At 53.2% G+C, this 20,579-nt stretch overlaps 1 protein-coding gene across 1 annotated transcript; it reads right to left on the bottom strand.

The window, feature by feature from the left end:
- Positions 1-2,011: 2,011 nt before the first annotated feature.
- RRM2 (ribonucleotide reductase regulatory subunit M2) lies at positions 2,012-5,899 on the bottom strand. The gene is made up of 10 exons (XM_090280900.1): positions 5,738-5,899; positions 5,582-5,656; positions 5,129-5,272; positions 4,642-4,758; positions 4,089-4,222; positions 3,815-3,909; positions 3,560-3,693; positions 2,524-2,628; positions 2,326-2,439; positions 2,012-2,244 (listed from the first exon to the last, which is right to left on the bottom strand). The coding sequence occupies exons 1-10, from the start codon at positions 5,840-5,842 to the stop codon at positions 2,092-2,094; spliced, it is 1,176 nt and encodes a 391-aa protein (XP_090137026.1). The 5' UTR covers positions 5,843-5,899; the 3' UTR covers positions 2,012-2,091.
- Between the last annotated feature and the right edge of the window lie 14,680 nt (positions 5,900-20,579).

Genomic DNA, 20,579 nt, shown 5'->3' with positions numbered 1-20,579 from the left:
AGGGGCCGGTCCTGGCAGACAGACCAAGCCCAGGCCTTTTGGGGGAGCCCTCCCATTCACTGGGGAAACCTGGCGTGACCCCTGACACCAGCAGGCAGGAAAGCAGGAGCAGCAGCCTGGGTAAGGCCGGTCCCCAGGCCCCCCTCACCAGAGAAACATCATCTTCTCCATGCCCGTCCTCAACACTGCCATCCGAGGACAGTTTTATTTTAATCGTTCACACACCTGGGTAAGTACTCAACTTTTAAGACTTCCGAATGCTTCCGACTAAAACCTTTTCCCTTTAAACTGACCAGAAACGGAACCCTAGTCGGAAGGAATGAACTTGTACGTGGCAGCCCATGGGAGGCAGAATCCTAGCATCTGCTTCTGACCCCCCACCTGAACCCAACAATGCGCGGCAGTCTTTATTGATTTTTGTGTTGCACGGGTGAGGGCCACAAAATCTGGGTTAAGGTCAGTTAACAATAACTTAAAAGGTAGATAAGGGTGGCATATTACAGAGATTTGTAAATGGACGACCATTTATACAATAAATGATAAAGGAAACTGACAATAGTATATAAACCAGTGGTCAACCAACACACGTTAACAAATGGGGCCAACGTCTCTTGGTTATAGTCACTTCTGAAACTAATATTTAAGTTATTAGTTTTCCTTTTATAAAGATTTTAATTTATTTTTAGAGAGTGGGGAGGGAGGGAGAAAGAGAGGGAGAGAAACACTGACTGGTTGCCTCTTGCACGCCCCCAACTGGGGACCTGGCCCACAACCCAGGCCTGTGCCCCGACCTGAGAATCGAACCGGCGACCTTTTGGTTCTCAGGCGAGCGCTCCATCCACTGAGCCACAGCAGCCAGGGCAATGTTTGAATGGAACATGTGTTAACAGCTCAGGCAACACTGCTTTTCTAACCCCACCAGTTGACACTCAGGTTTAGGTAAGCACTAGAAGTAACCGCACACATAATCAATTATGAACTGCAAGCTAAGATGGTGTAATTATTTCAGAGTATAAACTGTAGATACAACGTAAAAGGATAGGGTTAAACACGTTTTCTAACTTAAAAGATATGCAGTAAATATACATGCAGTCCACGTTACCTATTGGCATGCCAATTACACAAAGTCAGAATTAACACAACTCTGGGAAGGCCAATTTCAGCCCTGGTTTTATCACTTCGCAGGAGCAAGATCTTAGCGGGGTCATTTTGTTCAAGGATTTGAAAATCAATTCACCATCCTATCCTAGATCCCAGCCATTAAGAGTCTTCAAGGATCTTTCACACAGACTGAAGTTGGGGACAATGCAGTCTGAAAAATACAATGACACCGACCCAGGGCACCAGCCGTCAGCACACGGCACGCTTCAGTGAGAAGGGCCTTCCCCTTCACCTCACCCCTGACCCTCCACCTGGGCTACAGAGTACAGAACACGGGCTTCCTGCGTGGCAGCAGCTGGCTAATACTTGGGTTTGCTCAGGATTGAACTCAGAGTTGGTGGAAAGGCACTTGAACTCACGAGAGAAGATGAGAAATAGAAATAACAGGCTTAGATTACACGATTTAACTTATAGTGGCCACATGGTAAACTCGGGGCTGGCTCCCATGAGTGGTTCACAGAACACTTTGCGTTTGGTGTACAAACGACTCAGGTTAGATGAAACCGGGCCTTGATGCTGACAATACACACCAGGAAGTGCCAGTTTTATAACCAAGTAAACTTTAAAAAGTGCTTTGGGAAGCAGCGAGGCTGACGTCCTCCAATGGCCTCGTGGCAGCATCTGGATGCTTAGCCCCGCCGACTAGACCAGCCTGAGCACCCACCAGCCTGCCTGTAGGAGCCCACCTCGGACAAGATCTTTCGTAAGAATCCGAGTGGCTTCTGTCTCCACTTCCATCCTAGGTCAGACCAGCAGCACCTTTAACAGACAGCGCCGCTAATACGGCAGTGGCTACACGGGCTGAAAGATGCCATTAACAAGCATTATGGATAATTCGTGGTGTAACTGGTTGAGACACTAAGTAGCTAATATTTCTTTTGAAAAGAAAAAAAATAAAAAGAACCAGCAAAGGGCAGACCTTCAGTTCGTTTAGAAGTCAGCATCCAGGGTAAACGAGTTTTCTGTGGGGCTGGACATCACTCCCATCCTCTGGTACTCGCCTACTCTCTTCTCAAAGAAGTTGGTCTTCCCTTCCAGCGAAATGTTCTCCATGAAGTCGAATGGGTTTTCTACTTGGAAAACCTGAAAGGTTCACGGCCAAACATGAGTACAGAACAGCAGCTGCGAAGGACCCAGCAGGGCTCTGTGCACCCCCTTACCCACCTTGCCGAAGCCCAGCTCCAGCAGGAGTCTGTCGGCCACGAACTCAATGTACTGCTTCATCAGCGTGCAGTTCATCCCAATGAGCTTCACAGGCAAGGCCTCCGTGAGGAACTCCTAGGGACCGAAACGCAGCTTCAGTAAAACGGAGGCGTGAGCACGTCCTCGTCAGGCAGGCATGACACCTTCCAAATCACCCACCTGTTCTATCCTGACTGCATTGACGATGATTTCGTTTACTTGCTGCTCCGAAGGTTTGTGTAACAGGTGTTTGAACATCAGGCAGGCAAAGTCACAGTGCAAGCCCTAGAAGAAAAGGTTTAAGGTCACCGGGGAACCAGAATGCGTCCATCATGAATATGCAATCGGAAGTGGCTGTATCTTTTTCTGCGCTCTCTTTACACGTCCTGCTTGGCCACACTGAAAGCACTTACTCAACCTGCTCAGAGTTTAACTGCTGACTATTCTGCTTTTGTCACCGACACAGGCTCGGCCCCACCCAAGGCTCTCAATGCTGCCACCTAGGCGCCGAGAGCAGGCCGAGTGTGGTCCTCGCCGCTGTGATGTGGCTAAGGATGGTGCAGAACTTCCGCTTAGAGCATCCTCCCGCTCAGAGCATCCTCCCGCTCAGAGCATCCTCCTGCTCAGAGCATCCCTGTTGCTCTACGGCTGCATGCCCTTATTTTACCAATGATCCCAGCAAGAGAGGCAGAACTCTGACCAGGTTCCTCTTTAGATCTACAATCTCACGGGCAGGAACTTGGTAATCCAGTTTCAAGGGAATCAACTCTGCAAGTCTTAGTGCCAAGTAATGCTGCCGTGGCCTAACCTGGGTACCCGGGCACCGCCCCTTCCTCTCTCTACAGCTTAATCCAAGCGTGCAAAGCCTCCTGCTGGACCACAGGAGGGGCTCATTTCATCAACATGCCCATCAGCTAACTCTGAATTACAGTAGAAGCACACAGAATACCAGAAAGAAAAAAAAAAATCCCTGTAAAAACCCCATCACCCACAGAGAAATACCTATGTGCAAATGCACTGTGATTATATAGAGAATACGAGTTAACATAATTTCAGTGTGTCATTTAAGTATTTCATTCCCTGCCAAGTATGCATATGGTTGAATTTCACATGTGAAATGGGGACATGAGGCCAGACCTGTGGGTTTCCTTCAGTGAACACCCCTAAAAGCTGGTGCTTGGGGTGCAGGTTAGCCGGTTACTTGAACCAGACTCACCTCATCTCTGCTAATAAGTTCGTTGGAAAATGTGAGGCCGGGCATCAGTCCTCGTTTCTTGAGCCAGAAGATCGATGCAAAAGAACCAGAAAAAAAGATTCCTTCCACAGCGGCAAAAGCGACAACACGCTCTCCTAGTTAGGGGTCAACACCAAAACGTGGGAGTCAGGGTTCATATGCACGGGAAGGGCCCTCAAACCAGGCCCCACACCTAGAACACGAAGCACGGGGGAAGGAGGGCCACCGACCCCTTACCATAGGACGCCTCTTTGTCCCCGATCCAGCGCAAGGCCCAGTCTGCCTTCTTCTTGACACAGGGCATCGTCTCGATGGCGTTGAAGAGAAACTCCCTGCAGACACACAGACATCAGCAATCCCAGCAAAGACTCTCCTCCTCCTCGAGCTTCCAGGGATTGGAGCCTGGGCCGAGGCCCTCGGGAGTCATTTTCCTCCCCCTGGGTGGATTCGGACACTTGCAAGAAACAACTAGGGAGTGCTCGGCACGCAGGCACGCCACCCGCTCGCTCACCGTTGCTTGGAGTCTTTAATGTAAGTGTCGATGAGGAGACTGTACATCTCGGAGTGTATGTTCTCCATGGCGATCTGGAAGCCGTAGAAGCAGCGGGCCTCGGTGATCTGCACCTCCTGGCTGAACCGCTCCACCTGGTGGCGAGACAGCGCAGTTCGGCTCGAGGACAGGGGACAGGGACGGGGGCAGGGCAAGGCTGCTGCGTCACCCGCCCTTTTCTGGACCACTGTCCGTTTGTCTGTGTCATTCCCCGTTTTCCTGTGACACAGCTGGACCCTGTATGTCAGACGCTCTCGTTGTGGATCAGGAGGTAGGAAACCTCTATTTTCCCGCGAGCACCTGGCTAAAACGCGTGTTGTTCTTGAGCTTTCCCAGTCAGGGGAAAAAACACGCTAAGGGGCACGTGACGAACCAGGGCGCGGCACACGGATGCCGGCTTACAGATGCGTGTACACGCGCGCGTTTGGAATGGGAAGATTTTGGCGACGAGGAAGAGAATGCGCTCTCCCTCCGATCCTGGGGGAGTAAAGGCAGACTTTTGGGGGCAACTCACCAAGTTTTCGTTCACGATGCCGTCGCTGGCTGCGAAGAAAGCCAGGACGTGCGAGATGAAGTACCGCTCCTCGGGCTTCAGGGCCTCCCAGTGCAGGAGGTCCTTGGACAGGTCCACCTGGGATCCAGAGGCGCACGGGGCGGGGCTCGCAGGACGGCACACAAGGCCGCACGCCACCTCCCGCGCCTCGGGTTCTGACCCCCACTCCCCGCTCTCCCCCGCCCCCACCCCACACTGCCCTCCCCCCGCCCCCACCCACCCTGCCCTCCCCCCTCACCTCCGCCCCCAATCCTGCCCTCCCCCTCCCCCGCCCCCACCCCAACCTGCCCTCCCCCGTCCCCAACCTGCCCTCCCCCTCCCCCACCTCTCCCCCACCCCGCCCCCACCTCAACCTGCCCTCTTCCCCACCCCGACCTCTCCCCCACCCGGCCCGTGCTGTGCCTTCGCACCGACTCTGACCAGCGCCCCAGGGCCCGAATCCGATTACCTCCTCGGCGGTCCAGAAGGAAGCCTCGGCTTTCTTGTACATCTGCCAGATGTCATGGTATTCGATGGGGAAGATGACGAAGCGGCGGGGGTTTTCTCTCAGGAGCGGCTCGTCCTGCGCGCTGGGGGCAGCTACCTTCGCCTTCTGCTGGGGGAGAAGGCAGTGAGGACGTGCCAAGAGCCCGGCGAACCACATGAAATCGCCACTCCCCCCGGCCAGGGCAGGCCCCGGCGCGGCGATTTCATGTGGCCCGCCGCGCGCCCGGCCTGCTCCCTCCGGGACCCGGCGGGGAGGGAGCCGCGGAGACGTGGGCGCGGGGCGGGCCTAAGGAGGAAGTGAGAGCGAAACCTCATTTTGGCGGGAAAGCGCCGGCAGGGGAGGAGCTACGCGCGGAGGAGACAATGAATGGAGTGCGGGCGCCCGGAGCAGCGCCGCCGCCCCCGCCTCACTCACCCGCTCGCCCGGCTCCTGGAGGATCCTGCGGGCGGTCTTGCTGGCCAGCACGCGGGTGCCACTGAGGCTCGGCGGCTGCGGGCAGGGAGAGGCGCGGTGAGGGCCGGCCCCCGCCCGCGGCCCCCCGCCCCGCCCGGGCCCCGCGCGCGCGCCCACCGTGTTCTCCTTGTCCGCCAGGCTGAGCCCGTTGAGGGGCGACAGCTGCAGCTGCAGCTGCTGCGGGTCCGGGAGGGCGGCGAGCGGGCGGCGGGCGGGAAGCATGGCTGCGGCGGCGCACGGCTCCCCCAGGTGAGGCTGCGCGCGGGTCCGGGACCCCGCACCTTCCCGCCCGGCTTTTTAAGGTCCCGCTGAGGCGCGCTTCTGGGCGGCAGCAGCGTCCCATTGGACGGGCCGGAAGCCCACCCCCAGCCCCACCTACCCAGCCCGGCGGCCGGGGTCCGCGGCAGGCTTCTGCGAATGGGAGCGGCGCCCGGGACGGCGGAACGCCCCCCGGCCTGGGGCGGCGCTCCGGTTCCGCCCATTTGGATACGTGTTCCTCCCCGGGCGGCGGTGCCCAAAGTCCTTGAGAGCGGGCCAGGGCGCGGGGTGCTGCCTGTGGGTGAGGGGCGCTGCTCCCTGGGTCCCGCCGGGCGGTCGCCGTGCCCTTTGGACACGGGAGAGGGCCTAAGGGTTCGGTAAAGCGGGACCCGTAACCACGCCTAGCCTTGGGGCTCCTGGGGAGATTAGTCCTGTGACAAGTTCCGCCCTTTGTGAGCCTTCCAGGTAACGAAGGGGCAGAGAGGGCCTTTCCCTCGGGGTCCCACTGGCAGTGTGGCTGCTGTCAGCCACTGTCCCCGATGCCAACAGTGTTTGGAGCATTGCAAACTGAGCGGAAAATCCCGAGAGAATCGTTTGGAAAATTGCAAACTGAGCGAAAAGTCCTGAAAGTTCAGAGAATGGAAGAACCGGGAGTTCACCCACTGTCCATCCGACACCAAGTGGCCTGAAGAGGCGGTTGACGATCCCCCGGGTAGTGAGGGAGACATGGAGTTAGTGGGTTTTCATTTTAGTTGGCATCTGCCTTTTTGGTTTGTCATACATGTGGCAAAACGCCAGGAACGAGGAGCAGCCCCTGTTACGCTCTGTGCACGGAAACCAGGAAGGGGAACCGTGAACCCGCCAGAAACTGACCGCGTTTTTGGTTTAATGTTTTCCCGGGCCGCCGAGAGAGCCCATGTGCCTGGGGAAGACGAACAGTGCCACGCGGCAGCCCTCCCCCTCCGCTGCCGGCCAGCTTTGAGTCACTGGGGCTCCCCGGCTCCCGCCTACTGGGTTTTCTTTTACTCGTCGGGACAAGAAGCCCAGAAAGCTCCCTGGTTCTGGGTTCCGCCCCGCGGGGGCGCCCGAACACCGCCGGGCCCCGGCTCTGACCCTGGGCACAGAGAGGGGAGGGCCCGGTCCGGCCCGACCCAGACCCCGGGCGAGAGGGCGCCCGCCGCAGCGGCCAGGCATCCGCCAGAAGCGTCCCCGTTTCAGTTACGCGCGGTTTTTGACAGCGGTGCCGTCACGTGTCCCGTTTTGACAGTCGCTCGTCTCCACGATTGGTCCGCCAGCGGCGCCCCGCCCCCCACTCCCGACAGGCCGCGGTCCGTGCAGGTTAGACCTCGGGCTCGCTCCGCTCCCCCCACGCCCCGTTCTCTCCCCCCCCCCAAGTCCAGACCCCGCTTCCGGCGCGGCTGGCGCGCGCGGGCCAGTTGCTCCTCCCCGTCCGGCGCAGGGAACCGGGCCGGGAGGTTCCCCCGGAGCCACTCGTCGCTCCTGAACCAGACGCAGTGCTCGGGACGGTCACAGTAGCCCTGGTGATAGTCACTAGCCCACAGCCGCCGGGCACGCAGACAGGTCACTTGCGCCTTTCACCCAGACCACGGGTCCGTAGGTGTTCTGGGCTCCGTCCCGTAGGCGAGCAGTTCAGGCCTGAGGGTCAAGGGCGCTGCCCAGGTCCCCCCGCTGCTCTCCCGGCGCAGCCCGCAGCCCGCAGCCCGCAGCCCGCAGCCCGCACCCGCCTCCGCCAGCTGGTTTAAAGACTGCCTCCAGCAAACAGAAGTGGAAAGAATTCTACGGCGTTTACCCCCCACCCAGGGGTCCACAGGCGTTTCCGTTTGGGCGAATTTGCAAGATCCCCCTCTCTGGGTTTTCCTGCATCATTTGACACCTCACCCCTACCTAGTTCGTCTTGTAGACCCTAAAAATAAGGACATTCTCTCCCTGGCCGGCTGGAGTGTCGTCTGCTGCACCGAAAGGCCGCGGGTTCGATTCCCGGTCGGGGCACCTACAGGCGGCAACAGATGGATGTTTCTCTCTCCCCCTTCCTCTCTCTGTAAAATCAATAGACGTATCCTTGGGTGGCGATTAAATGAATAAATAAAATTGAGGACGTGCTCTAACGTAACTACGCCACCATATTCAGACCTAAGTAAACTGTTAATTCTCTCATTAATCACCTAATATCTAGTCCATACTCAAGTTTTCCCAGTTGTTTCAAATGTCTTTTAAATTTGTTCAGACACCAGATTCAATTAAGTGCATGCATTGCATTTGGTTTGGTTTGGGTTTTTTGTTTTTTGTTTTTAGTTGTCTTGAATTAGAACAGCTCCTCTACTTTTTCCCCCATGACCTTCACTTTTTGATGTTCAGGCCAGTTTTCTGTAGAAGGTCCCACATCCCTCAAATTCTACATTTGCCAGATTGTGACTTCATAGGACAATTTAACTTGTTTTTCTAACCCGTGTATTTACTGTAAACTGGAAGTTAGATCTAAAAGCTTTTTAAAAAAATCCTCACCAAGGACATGCTTGTTGATTTTTGAGAGGGCGGAGGGGAGGGAGAGAGAGAGGGGGAGAGACATGGATGTCAGAGAGAGACATCTATCTGCCGCCTCCTGTGTGGGCCCCAGGGGACCAAACCTACAGCTTCGGTAGGCGCCCTGACCGGGAATTAAACCTGCACCGTCTGGGTTTATGGCACGGACGCTCCAGCCCACGGAGCCACACCAGCCAGGGAGAAAGGCCTTTTCAGATTTAGTTATTCTTTTATTGAGGTGAAGTACACATAAGCTAAAATTCACCTTTGACCCACTCTCGGGGTGCAGTTCAGTGGCACTGAGCACATTCACAACATTGTGCCTCCGGCACCACCACCCGCCCCCCAAACTTTATCGCCCCCACTGCAGCTCCGGCCTCATCGCACACCAGCTCTCCGTGACTCGCTGCCGCCAGCCTCCCATAACCGCCTCCCCTCCGCCCTTCCGTCTGTGACTCTGACATCTCTCAGTCCTACGTAAGTGGGATCGTCAACGTTTGTCCTTTGGTGTCTGGCTTATTTCACTTACATAACGTCTTCGGGGTTCATCCGCGTTGTAGCAAGCATCAGGGTTTCCTTCCTTTTCAAGGCCGAGTATGTTCTACTGCATGGCCATGCCATGTTCCATTATGAGATTTCCTTTCTGAGACCCACCTGCCCTTTCCCTCCACAAGGTTCTTTTATTTCCCAACCACAAGGAAGTAAAGTCAACCCTCCTCAAAACCACGATTTCCTCCCTGTGTGGCTCCAGAGAACCTTCTTCCTCTTTCTGACCTTGACATTCCCTTCAGGATGCTCAGGAAACTGTTGAGGAAAATGTGTCCAAGGGGAGCAGGAAAATGAAATACTTCATCCCAAGCGTGACTCGTTGGCTGTGGAATTTCAAGAGCAAAGCAGTGGGCTCAGGGTAGAGTTGGCTCACCCACCCTCTGCCCTCCAGTCCCTCAGCCAACCCCCCAAATCTGCCAGGGGACCTCCCCCGCCCTACAACTCCTCCTGCAGAAACACCCCCCATACACACACACAGCTCAGGTAACCCCAGAACCTGTTCCTCCCAGAGAGGACAGAAACATTTTAAGCTTGGATCCTAATCAAGAAAAATCCAGAACGCAGATTCAGAGTTTCAGCCACGGAGGGGCCTGAACCCGGCATCCAGCTCCGTGCAGAGCTGGAATCTGGCTTTCTTTTTGCTCAAGTGGCCTCTAAAGAGATGTTGAAAAGTAGCGTGCCCCTTGGCACGCGTTTAAATGGACGTTTAAACCTTCTCATCGCGAGATTAGGTAGTTGCAGGGGAATGTAATTTCCACCAAGTTGCAAATGTTCGCATTTTTTAAAGCATGAGATTGTGATTCTTAGAACCTCAGCTCCTTAGAGGTCTACATGTTTGCTAGGCTTATTTTAAATTCGTAGTCTGTCCCTTCTAATCTGCAGTTGCTGATGGTATTTGTAATCCGGTTCGTGGCTTTTCTTTTGAATTAGTTCTACTTCGGCCAATGATCTCTTGTTCCCCCCAGGGGCGTATCAGCTGCTAAGGGAAGGGCCAGCCCTGGAGAGTTCTGGAGAGGGTGGCCCACCACCCACTCCACGTCAACACCTACAGGCTTCTCCAGGGGAGTCCACCCTCAGAGAAGGAGCCCAGGGCCCAGGAGAACCCCTCGTGGGAAGGAAGGTCATCTGCTGGCTGGACGTAGTGGGGGAGAGGGAAGTGAGTTACCCGAGCTGTTCACTGTCTGCAAGAGGTGTTTTTCTTTTCTCTTTTTGTTTAAAAATGTTGGCCTCTTACCTTTAAATATCCTTATTGTATAAAAGTGATACATTTCATTGTAAAAAATGCAAACAATATAAAAATATATAAACAAAAGAGTCAATGTTTTCCACAACATCATGCCCCAAAGACAGTCCTTCGGACCTTTGTTTTTATGTACACACCCTCTGGGGCCCTGTTATATCACTGCTTCGTGGCTGCTGTTCTCACGGAACACGCCTGCAGGAAGGACCCTCATACTTAGTGCCTGGTGTGACGTTCATGTCGTGGGTTTTAGACCCAGGCTGCCTAGGTAGGAGTCCCCGCTCCCCCGCTTGCTAATTAATGAGCATCAGCTTCCCCGCATAACAACAGTGCCTAGAGCCTGTTTCCCGGTACTGGTGTAGGGAATACACAAGTGAATTAATGCGTGTGAAGCACTGGAGTTCCTGGGCCTGGATGAATAGTACCTGCCACTATCGTTTGCCTGACGGGTCCTCAGTAACAAATATTTAGGTCCTCTCCGATGTTTTGCTACTACAAACAGCGCTGCAGTGACCATCTTTATACTCCTAAAGTAGAATTGCTGGGTCAAATGGTGTGAGTGTTTAAAATTTGGGTAGGCACCGTCCAGATGCCCGTAAGGAGGCTGGCCAATTCACGCTCTCACCTAGCGGTGAATGGGAGCGCCACCCCGCACCCCGTATCCGGGCCAGAGGTCTTTTATGAGTGGGAGCTAGTATTTCCATGTTGCCTTATTCTGAATGTGTTTGATTATTAGTAAGATTGAATATGGACATGTCTACTCTCTGAATTTCCTGATATTTGTCCACTTACTGGTTGGGTTATTTATCATTTTCATATGGATATACAAGTGCTCTGTATCTTTTGGATGGTATCTCATTTTCTATTATATGTTTCAGTTACGGTGCCTGGTCTTTCATGTGTGTCTTCTCTTCTCTTTTTAAAAAATATAACTTTGTCTTTGAAAATAGTTTAAGACACAGAAGTTGCAAAATTAGTACCAAGAGTTCCTGTGTACCCTTCACCCAGGTTCCCCCACGTCTTACGTAACCGCACTTCATTGTCAAAATAGGGAAATTGGCATCGTTGCGATCCTATGAAGTAAATCATGAGCCTCACTGGGGTTTCACTAGTTTTCACATGCATGTGTGGTTATGTACACGGTCGCTGGAAACGTTATCAGATGTGTGGCTCTGAGGAATCATCACCAGATCAGGATGCAGGACTGTCCCATTGCCACAGAGAAAATCCCGGAGTTATTCCTTACTGGTCACACCCCCCTCGACCCCGGCTCCTGGCGGCCCCCTGGCTGGTCTGCATGACCATAATTTTGTCACTTAGAGAATATCGTATAAATGGAATCACACACTGTGTCACACTTTGAGAGTTTTAAAATGATCATTGCATTTATTTTACAGATAATTAAGTATTATCTGACACCGAATGCCTTCCCATTCATGAGCACCACCTGCTCCTTCATGACGGCTTCGTCCAGTGACCGCCGCCAGTCCGGGTTCAGAGGGTCCTTGTAGATTCTGTGCATTGCTGATTGGGTTTGAGTCTCAGTATCTTCGTAGTGTTTGGCCCCCTCTTCCATTCTGTCGCCGCCTCTAGATGACTCCCACTTAGGAGTCTTCTCGGGCCTGAGCTGCCCCCTGTCCTGGCCTCATCTGACACTGGCTCGCTCTTCTCACCGGGACCTCGGCACAATGGCCCTGCCCCATCTCTGACGCATCGCTGTGCTTTGGGGCTTTGCACTTATCGGTCTGCTGACTTTGTTTCTAATTTAGGATGTCAGCGCAGGAGCGCCAGCCTGGGGAGCTGCTGCCTCCTGTAGTCCCCAGCATGGGACCCCACTGCATTCTCCACAAATAACCACGGAATGACTCACAGGAAAGAATGCCTGGTCTGGCGTTTTACCCACAAGCACCTGCTGATGTCTGATAGACATTCTTTATTATGTTAAATTTATTATATCCTAGGTCACAGTGGGTTTTTATGAGGAATGTTGAATTTAAGCAAATATCCTTTTGGCATCTTCCAGTGAAACTCTATGAGTTTTCTCCTCGAATCTACAGATGCAGTGGCCACAGCCAACTGACACACACACTGGGATCCACCAGGACTGTCCTGAGCGCTGCTTGTATTTCCTTTTTTTTTTAATTCTCACCCAAGGACATGTTTACTGGTTTTAGAGAGAGAGTAAGGGAGAGAGAGAGAAACCTCAATGTGAGAAACATCGATCGGTTGCCTCCTGCACACGCCCCAACCTGGGACGGAACCCACAACCCCGGTGTGTGTCCTGACCGGAAATCAAACCGCAACCTCTCTGTGTGTGGGACAATGCTGCACCCAACTGGGCCACCCGGCCAGGGCCTTGTGTTTACTTATTGTAACATAACCCACGAGGTAGGTGCATCCTCATCCCCATTTTACACATGAAAAAGGTGAGCCGCGGAGGGATTAAGTAACTCACCCCAAATCAAGCCGATGAACCCAGGATTTTAACCTCCACAGTCTTGTTCCTGAACCTGCGCTTTAAACCACAAAGTTAGTCCCTATCTGCCATGGTCTGTATGCTTTTATTATTCCTCTGCTAGGACCGGCAGGATTACTTAGATTCTGCGTCATTGCAAACAGCATTGTTACTCTTTTATCATGTTCCCTATTCTCACATTTCTTGGAATACAAGCAGTTTCCTTAGAGTAAAATTAAGAATGTTTACCTATTTTCTTCACTCTGATATAAATTATCTGTCTCTTGTAAGTTTGATAAAATTTGCCTGTAAAAACTATCAAGGATGACTACCTTTCTTGTGTGGAGGGAGGTAAATACGTGACAACTTTTTCACTTTCTTCTATGGCGTGAATATATTCGGTGTTTTGTCTGCATAGGAGTAGGGGCCACTTGAGCGTGACAAACTGCTGAAGCCAATTTCGGCAGAAAAGGATTTATGAAGGATAGTACTTATGAAATGGTTGGAAGGGCTTGAGGGCTGGGCACTGGGTGGGGTTTCCAGGAGCAACTCCCAGAACACTGTAGAGCTGGCCCCCAAAGGCGCTGCCATCAGGGCTGTGCCCGGAGGGCTGGTGTGGGGAGGCCGGCGCCCTTTGCTGGGCTTGGGGGCATGCTGCCCTGCCGGGGTCCTTGCTGCCAAGAGCATGCTCTGTGCCTTTCCTCTTGACCCCCACGTGGCTCTAAAGGTCTATCTTTTTCTTTAGACTTATTTTGGCATACTTTATTTAGATTGGCAGAAAAATGGCAAAGATATTACAGGAAGTTCCATTGAGCCTTCATTTATCTTTCCCTAATATTGACACATTCGCTTAAAAAAAAAAACTAAACTAAACTAAAGAAATTAACATGGGAAACCAAACTCTGAACTACAGACCTTATTCGGATTCCACCAGATTTCTCTCTAATGTTTCTTCTCTGTCCCAGGATCCAACCCCCGGTCCCACGTTGCTTTTAGCATTTTTCTTTTTCCCTTTTTAAAAGCTTTTTTACAAGTAGAATCATTCAACAATAAAGCAAAAGCACATGAGCCTGGAAAAAGGACCGAGCTCTTGTCTAGAATGTCGCAGGACATTTGACACCTCATTAGCTAAGCTGCCTCTGCACCTGGCTCGCATGGTGTTTTTCTTCAATGAAATCGTTAATGTCCTGGCATGTTCTTTTGAGTACATTTTTGGCCAAATCCCACAGTGTGAATAGATAGTGATCTCATTTTTGCATTTTTAAAAAAATAGCCCGAATTTTTGGGTTTGATTTCTACTTTGATCTGAGTTCTTTGGAAAGTCAAAAATGTTAATTATCCATGTAGTCTGATTTCAGTGTTTGGTACCTTTTAATTTCTATTCTCTGTGGTTATTGCACTATGATCAGAAAATGCCTGGCATATACTTTTTCTCTTCTTCCTCATTTTTTAAGTTAAAAAAATACGAAGAATAATTTAATTTTCTGAGGAACTGCTATATTCTTTTCCATCGTGGCTACGCCAGTTTACATTCCCACGAGGAGGGCACAAAGGTTCTGATTTCTCTACATCCTCGCCAACACTTGTTATTTTATGTTTTTTAAAATGTAATAACTCTTGTTTTCGTTCCCATTTCCAGCATTAACTTTTATAGGAGTGTTTTAATAGGTTGACAGTGTCCAGCCTGAAACAAAATTGATCCTATTACCTGCTGCGGATCTCACAACCCCGCTTGGCTACAGGGGCTGAAAACGTTTGACGCGCGACCGGAGGTTCCCTGGAGGTGGGACGCGGCAACGGAGGGGCTGTGACTGCAGTGCGTGGACTCCAGGGTCCCACAGGATGGGCTTTTCCCTCGGCCACATCCTGGCTCCGCGACCCTGCAAGCTGCCTCCCCTGAGCTTTCCCTCCCTGGTGGGAGAATGGGGTGGGACTACTTCCAGGGGCGGCTGGGGGCTCCCATGAGGTGATTCAGCCATTACGATGATGTGGGCTTTGGGGCTTTGCTTGAGGGCTACCCCGCCTGTACCCACATCCCAAAGCCCCGATGTGTTGCCTGATGGGACCCAGGGGAGGTGTTCCTGTTCCTCTTCTGCCTGTGCCCGCCGGCCGGGGAGCCTTATCTCGGCTGGGCCCCAGGGCGGTGAGGGGAGACCATAAGGCTTACATGCCCATTATCAGAAGCCGGCAGACTCACACTTAGAAGCCAGAAAGTGTCCCCGGAAGCCCAGGGGCGGGTGGTGTCGTGGCTGGGGTGTGGCTGGGCGAGGCTGCCAGGGCTCCACACGCAGCCTGAGGCCTGTGACTCCCCGCCTCCGCTCACTCAAAGCAGGGGTCCCAGGCCTTGCGAGGCCACGGGGCCCACGAGGTCCAAGTGGGTTCACTCTCCATCTGCGCCCTTGTTCCTGAAGGTGTAGGGGAGGCTGCGAGCCCGCACTGGCTAGGCCCTTGGCCCATTAGGGATGGCAACCAAGGCGAGCCTTCCTCGGGAGCCCCGTTTCAGACCCCCGGCTGGCATGGAAGGACGGGGTGCTCTGGGAACTTGGAGAACTGAGCTGGGGGCCAGTGCAGCCCCGAGTGGAAAGTGGGTTCTTCAGGGGAGAGCGGAACTGAGAGGTGGAGAGACTGTTAGGGCTCTTGGTGGCGAGTGACAGACACTTAAGCAACATGGGTATCTACTGGTTTATGTCCCTAAAAAACCGAGGGTGGCAGCCCCGCACGCCTGCCCCGCACCTGGCAGTGCGAGCAGTTTGGCGCACCTTCCCCCTCCGCCCCACCTCTGGCCGGGCCCTGGGCGGCCCCCCTCCCCCGCCCGCCTGCCCCTCCTGAGACCCTCCAGGTCTGCTCTGACACAGAAGACTACTCAAGGAGAGTTAAAACACAGCCCAGGAAACAGCTAAGCATGACTCAATGTCAGCTGGAATAGAAAAAAAATACAACTGATATTCAGTTCTTTAAAATCTGAACAATTTACTTCTTCATGAAAAGAACCTAGTGAGTAATCTAGGGCCTGACTCCCTGGTATTTAGACAACATTTCTTTTAAAAAATACATCCCTGGCTGGTGTGGCTCAGTTGATTGAGCGCCAGTCTACAAACCAAGAGGTAGGTCGCTGGTTCGATTCCCATTCAGGGCACAGGCCTGGGTTGCTGGTAAGGTCCCCAGTTGGGGCTGAGCAAGAGGCAACCCATCTATGTATCTCTCACACGTATATAAAACAAAACCTTAAAAATCATATGTTCTTAAACATTTGGGTAAAGACATTTTCATTGCACATCTATTTAAATTCCCATAAGGGGTTTAAAATGTATTTACCATAACCGACTCCTGTAGGCACGGCGCAGATGCTGTCCATCGGCCCGCAGATTCCCCCCGTCCCGCCCCCACCTGCCCTGTGCCGGGAAGGTACCTTGCAGGTACACCCTCAAAGAGCCGCCTCCTGTCCGGCTTCTAGGGGTCTGGCCAATGGGGGCATCACCAGGAGAGTAGAGGGAGAGAGAAGATGGGGCGGAGCAGCTCTCCCCATGGCTCCGAACTTGAAGGGTCACGCGGGCTGTTGGCACCCTTGACCAAGGCCCCGGCTGCTGCCCAGCAGCCTTCTCCACAGGCCAGCCAATAAAAACAAATGCCGTACGTTTTCACTTACATGTGGAATCTAAAGAAACTCACAGATACAAGGAACAGATTGGTGGTTGGCAGAGGCAGGGGTGGAGGTGCGTGATACGGGCGATGATAGTCCAAAGGTACAGACTTCCCGTTGCAAGTCCTGGGGTGTGATGTACAGCATGGTGATCGTAGTTAAGACCATTTTCTGCTCTAGATGAACAAAAACCCACAAAAAGGCAGTTCTGTGGACGGTTTGCCTATACTTGTCCCTGGAGAGAGAGGGGCGTGAGATCCCCTCTCCCCCTGATCACTGGCTTGGCAGGTATTATAGTTCCTGAGGGCCGGGCCCTGTTCTAGGAGCTGCGGTAGTAGCAGGGAACAAGTCACAAAGAAATCCCTACCCCTGGGAGCTTACATTCCAGCAGGAGGAAGAGAGCTGCGAACAATGAACAAGATCAGTGTGTTAAATTGTATGTCAGGTGCATGTGGCTCAGTGGATGGAGCGCCGGCCTGCAAACCGAAAGGTCGTCGGTTGGATTCCCAGTCAGGGCACATGCCTGGGTTGCAGGCTCAGCACGTAAGAGAGGCAACCAATTGATGTTTCTCTCTCACACCGGTGTTTCTCTCTTCCTCTTTCTCCCTCCCTTCCCCTCTCTCTAAAAATAAACAAATAAAATCTTTAAAAAAAAATTGTATGCCAGAAGGGAGAAAGGCCATGGAAGGAGACAAGCCAAACTAAAGAGGATCTGAAATGCGGGGGGCAGGAGGGCTTCATTTAAAATAGGCACCCCCTGAGCTGATGCAATGGAGACGGGGCGGGGTGAGACATGGATGGATGTGAGCTGTGCGGGTTTCTACAAGAGTCACAGACACACTCGTGCAAAGGCCCTGGGGTGCACGTGTGTTTGGCACGGCTGAGGATGGGCCAGGAGACCAGGGGGCTGGAGAGGAACGAGGGAGGGCAATGGGAGAAGCGAGAGGGGGCCGCTTTCTAGACGCGTCATGGAAGGCAGAACTAAGAGAATTGCCAGTGGTTTGAAGGTGGGATGTGAGGGGGGGAGGAGTCAAGAATGACCCCAGGGGTTTGGGGCCAAGCAACTGGAATAATAAAGAACTTAGAACAAGGCTGGATGGTTGCCTCTCCCCCGTGCACCAGCTGGGGACCAGGCCTGCACCCCAGGCATGTGTCCAGACTGGGAATCGAACCGGCGACCTTTCGCTTTGTGAGTCGATGCTAAGGCAACTGAGCCATGCCAGCCAGGGCGCCGCCTTTTATTTTCACGAAGGAAAATACACCATTTCATAAACTTTTTGTTTTTAAGTAAGTGTAGACTTCCAGGAGAGTGGCCAAGATAGTGCAGTTTCCATGGTGCCCTGGCTCTCCCTGCTGGTCACGCGCGGCGTAACAACAGCCAATTGCAAAAATAAGACATGAACTTGGCACAAGGCTGTTCGCTGAGCTGCAGACTTTATCTGGATTCCCCGAGGTTTCCCTGTCTGTCTGCTCTGCGATGCAGGGCCCTCCTGGGCTTTGCTGTCACGTCTCCTTAGTCTTCTCCAGTCTGAGGCAGTTTCTCGCTCTTTCGTAACTGCCTGGCACCTCCTCTTTCTCTGGGCGCAGGTCTGGGCAGGGACGGGGGCAGGGGTGGAGCTCGGGCCACCCACTCGGGAGAGCCAGAACCGGGACCAAGAGAGGAGTGGCCGAAGCGGCGTCTCCCACCCTGGCCCAGGGCCACGGGCTGGCCCCAGATCAGCACAGCTCTCAGCCTCGGAGGGAACCGCCAGGGCCCGGTCACCACGGCCACCTCTGCGGGACAGAGCTGGGTCTGGGAAGCAGTGCCTGCTTACCCCACAGCACACAGACGGCTCAAGGAAGGGTCGGGCCTCCTGGACTCCACCAGGATTAAAGTACTGACTCCCTGATTGCTCCCAAGGCTGAAGAACGGCGCAGCCAGTAAGGAGAGCGCCCTCTGCCTTCTTCCGCCCCCACTGCCCCCACCCAGCGCTCCGCAGTGCGCAGCCAGGGGCACCGGAGTGACCGGCCCGCCGCATGCGGTGCTGTGGAGCTAAGGCCACTGTGGTGCTGCTGGCACTGCTCAAGCCAGGAAGCGCGGGTGGCTCAGTTACCATGGAAACCAAAGTTTGCTTCCCGGGCAGCTGGAGTTCAGATCTTATTTGGACTTAGAAACGCACTAGAGGGACTTAGAAACACACAGCGTAGGGACGGTGAGGCGCCACACACATTCAAATAAACCTCTCCTGCAGATGGCCCTGGGGGCGGCACGCAGTGCCGGGCTGTGCCAGCTAAGATGTGGGCTGGGGTCTTCGTAGGGGGCGGAAGGAGCTGGGAAAGCCCTGGTCCAGGAGAGAGGCCCCTTCGAGGACAGGGACACAGCCCTCTGTGCAGCTGCCTGCTGGTCTGCCCGGTGGGGTGGCTGGTCGGTGATGGAGGGCAAGGCCAGGGGCCGGGATACGTGGGCTCCCCTGTGAGAGCGCCCGAGGCTCCAGCACTGCCCAGCTGCGTGGCTGTGGGCAACGGTCGTGGGCTCTCTGGGCCTTCCTGCCCTGTCTGTCAAGTGTGGGACCACAGAAACTACCCTGCACAGCTGCTGAGCATTAGAGGCCAGACCCTCACAGACTGCCCGGGGCGCTGTAGGCCGCCAGCAGTTCTCTGAAATCCTCGTCCCGGACTTGGGCCAGTCGCGTGTTCTTCTCCTGTGAGCGTGCGCTTCCCAGGGCCTCTCTGAGCACCGACTCAGTGCCCTGGTGTGTGCGGGCACTCATCCCACGTGGTCGTCAGCACACAGCACCACCGTTGGACCAGGGTGGCAGTGATCCAGTCACAGAGTGACGTCGGCACTGAGACGGGCTGGGGCCCAGAGAAGCCTTTCTTTAACTGAGGATTTGATTTCATTCAAACCACAGGGTTTAAAAAAATAAAAATAAAAATCAGAGTACTCTTTCTCCCCACTGTAGCAGTAAGCTAAGTACCCTGAGGGCCTTTTTCTTCCCTCGCCCCAGGAAATACCTAGCACCGAAGGTCCCCTGTGGCCGTGTCCCCTGCCGCAGCATCTCAGCAGAGATGGTCCTTCTCTGCTTTCAAAACCCAGCTGTTCTCTCCGTGACCTTATCGACCTTCCCTTCCGTGGAGTCTTCACTCATGTTAATTGTCCTCCTTCTGTATTCGGTGCTGTTATTTCACATTTCTCTCTTTAATTAATAGCTGTTTTGTTTGCGGCATTGAATCAAATGGACTGTATGTGGGTTACATGCTTGTTCAAACAGACTGCGTTTCTTTTCGGATGCTTTCGTTCTGGTGTAAGTTTGCTTTCAGTTTAAGTAATCAAAGCACATTTGGATAAGTACTCTTGAGTAAATTAAAATACCTTTGACCATATTCCTAGTGGTGATCCCTGTAAAACTGGGCATTGAAAAGCTGCTCCCCTTTTCTTTGTGTCAGAATAAGAGAAAGAACAAGGAAAGGGAAATGCTTTTAACATTTTATCCGTAAGGCAAAAAAGAAGCTGTAGAAGAAGTAGAAAAATAAAGATGACTGGCAGGTCCAGTTTCTGGTTCGTACAAAAGGAGGAATTTAAAAACTAGGCAGGCTGGTGTGTCTACAAGAAGTTTTTTACTTCGGGATTCATAACGCAACCACCTGGCCTGGGCCCCAGGTGAGAGTGCTGAGTTAGATATAAAGAAGGCAGAAATAAGTTACTAAATAAAACCCGTAGGTGGTTAATATTAACTCCCTTTCTTTCATGAATAAACCATATCATCTGGGAGCAATGCATGCAAGTCGGAGGGCTTCCGACTAGACAGGGGACTGGCACACTTTCTAGAGGGGCCAGATGGTGCACATCATAGACATTGCAGGAACTGTCTCTGAAGTAGCTACTGAGCCCTCACTATTATGTAAAATTGCCATATAGGACAGGGTCTCAGGGTCCGGGCCGTCCTGAATGTTATTTCTTGCTAAAGGTTAAAATGCAGCACCGTAGTTTGTACGTGCAGCTATAAATGGGATGAGCTGACAGGAACTCAATGGGATGAAAATGCCCAACTGCGAAGAGGAAATCAACATGTACTTGACCAAACCATGTAGGAGCCGTGGCTAACCCTCCATCTGGGAGCGGCAGGGCTTTGGATGTGAATCCCTTCTCCTTGATTTGCTGCAAAGAAATAAAACTACCTGGTCACAACCGCACCTTGCGTTTGGATAGGGCGCCCCAAGCGGCAACTCCCTTGCGCTGGGTAACAAAATCAGCTGGAGACATGCGTGGGGCGTGGTTCCAATGAAACCTCATTTC

Source organism: Furipterus horrens, unplaced genomic scaffold (assembly GCF_987537825.1).
Source record: "Furipterus horrens unplaced genomic scaffold, mFurHor1.1.pri manual_scaffold_6, whole genome shotgun sequence".
NCBI lineage: Eukaryota > Metazoa > Chordata > Mammalia > Chiroptera > Furipteridae > Furipterus > Furipterus horrens.
Note: the sequence above shows the minus strand (reverse complement) of the source record. Positions and strands in the feature narration are given on the sequence as shown.

Bases quoted from the DNA above. Each gene is read 5' to 3' on its own strand.
- RRM2 (XM_090280900.1), bottom strand. From the start codon at position 5,842: ATGCTTCCCGCCCGCCGCCCGCTCGCCGCCCTCCCGGACCCGCAGCAG. The intron at 5,657-5,737 runs GTGGGCGCGCGC...CCCTGCCCGCAG, and splicing joins TGGCGGACAAGGAGAACACG to CCGCCGAGCCTCAGTGGCAC. The intron at 2,440-2,523 runs GTGGGTGATTTG...TTCGGTCCCTAG, and splicing joins ATGCAGTCAGGATAGAACAG to GAGTTCCTCACGGAGGCCTT.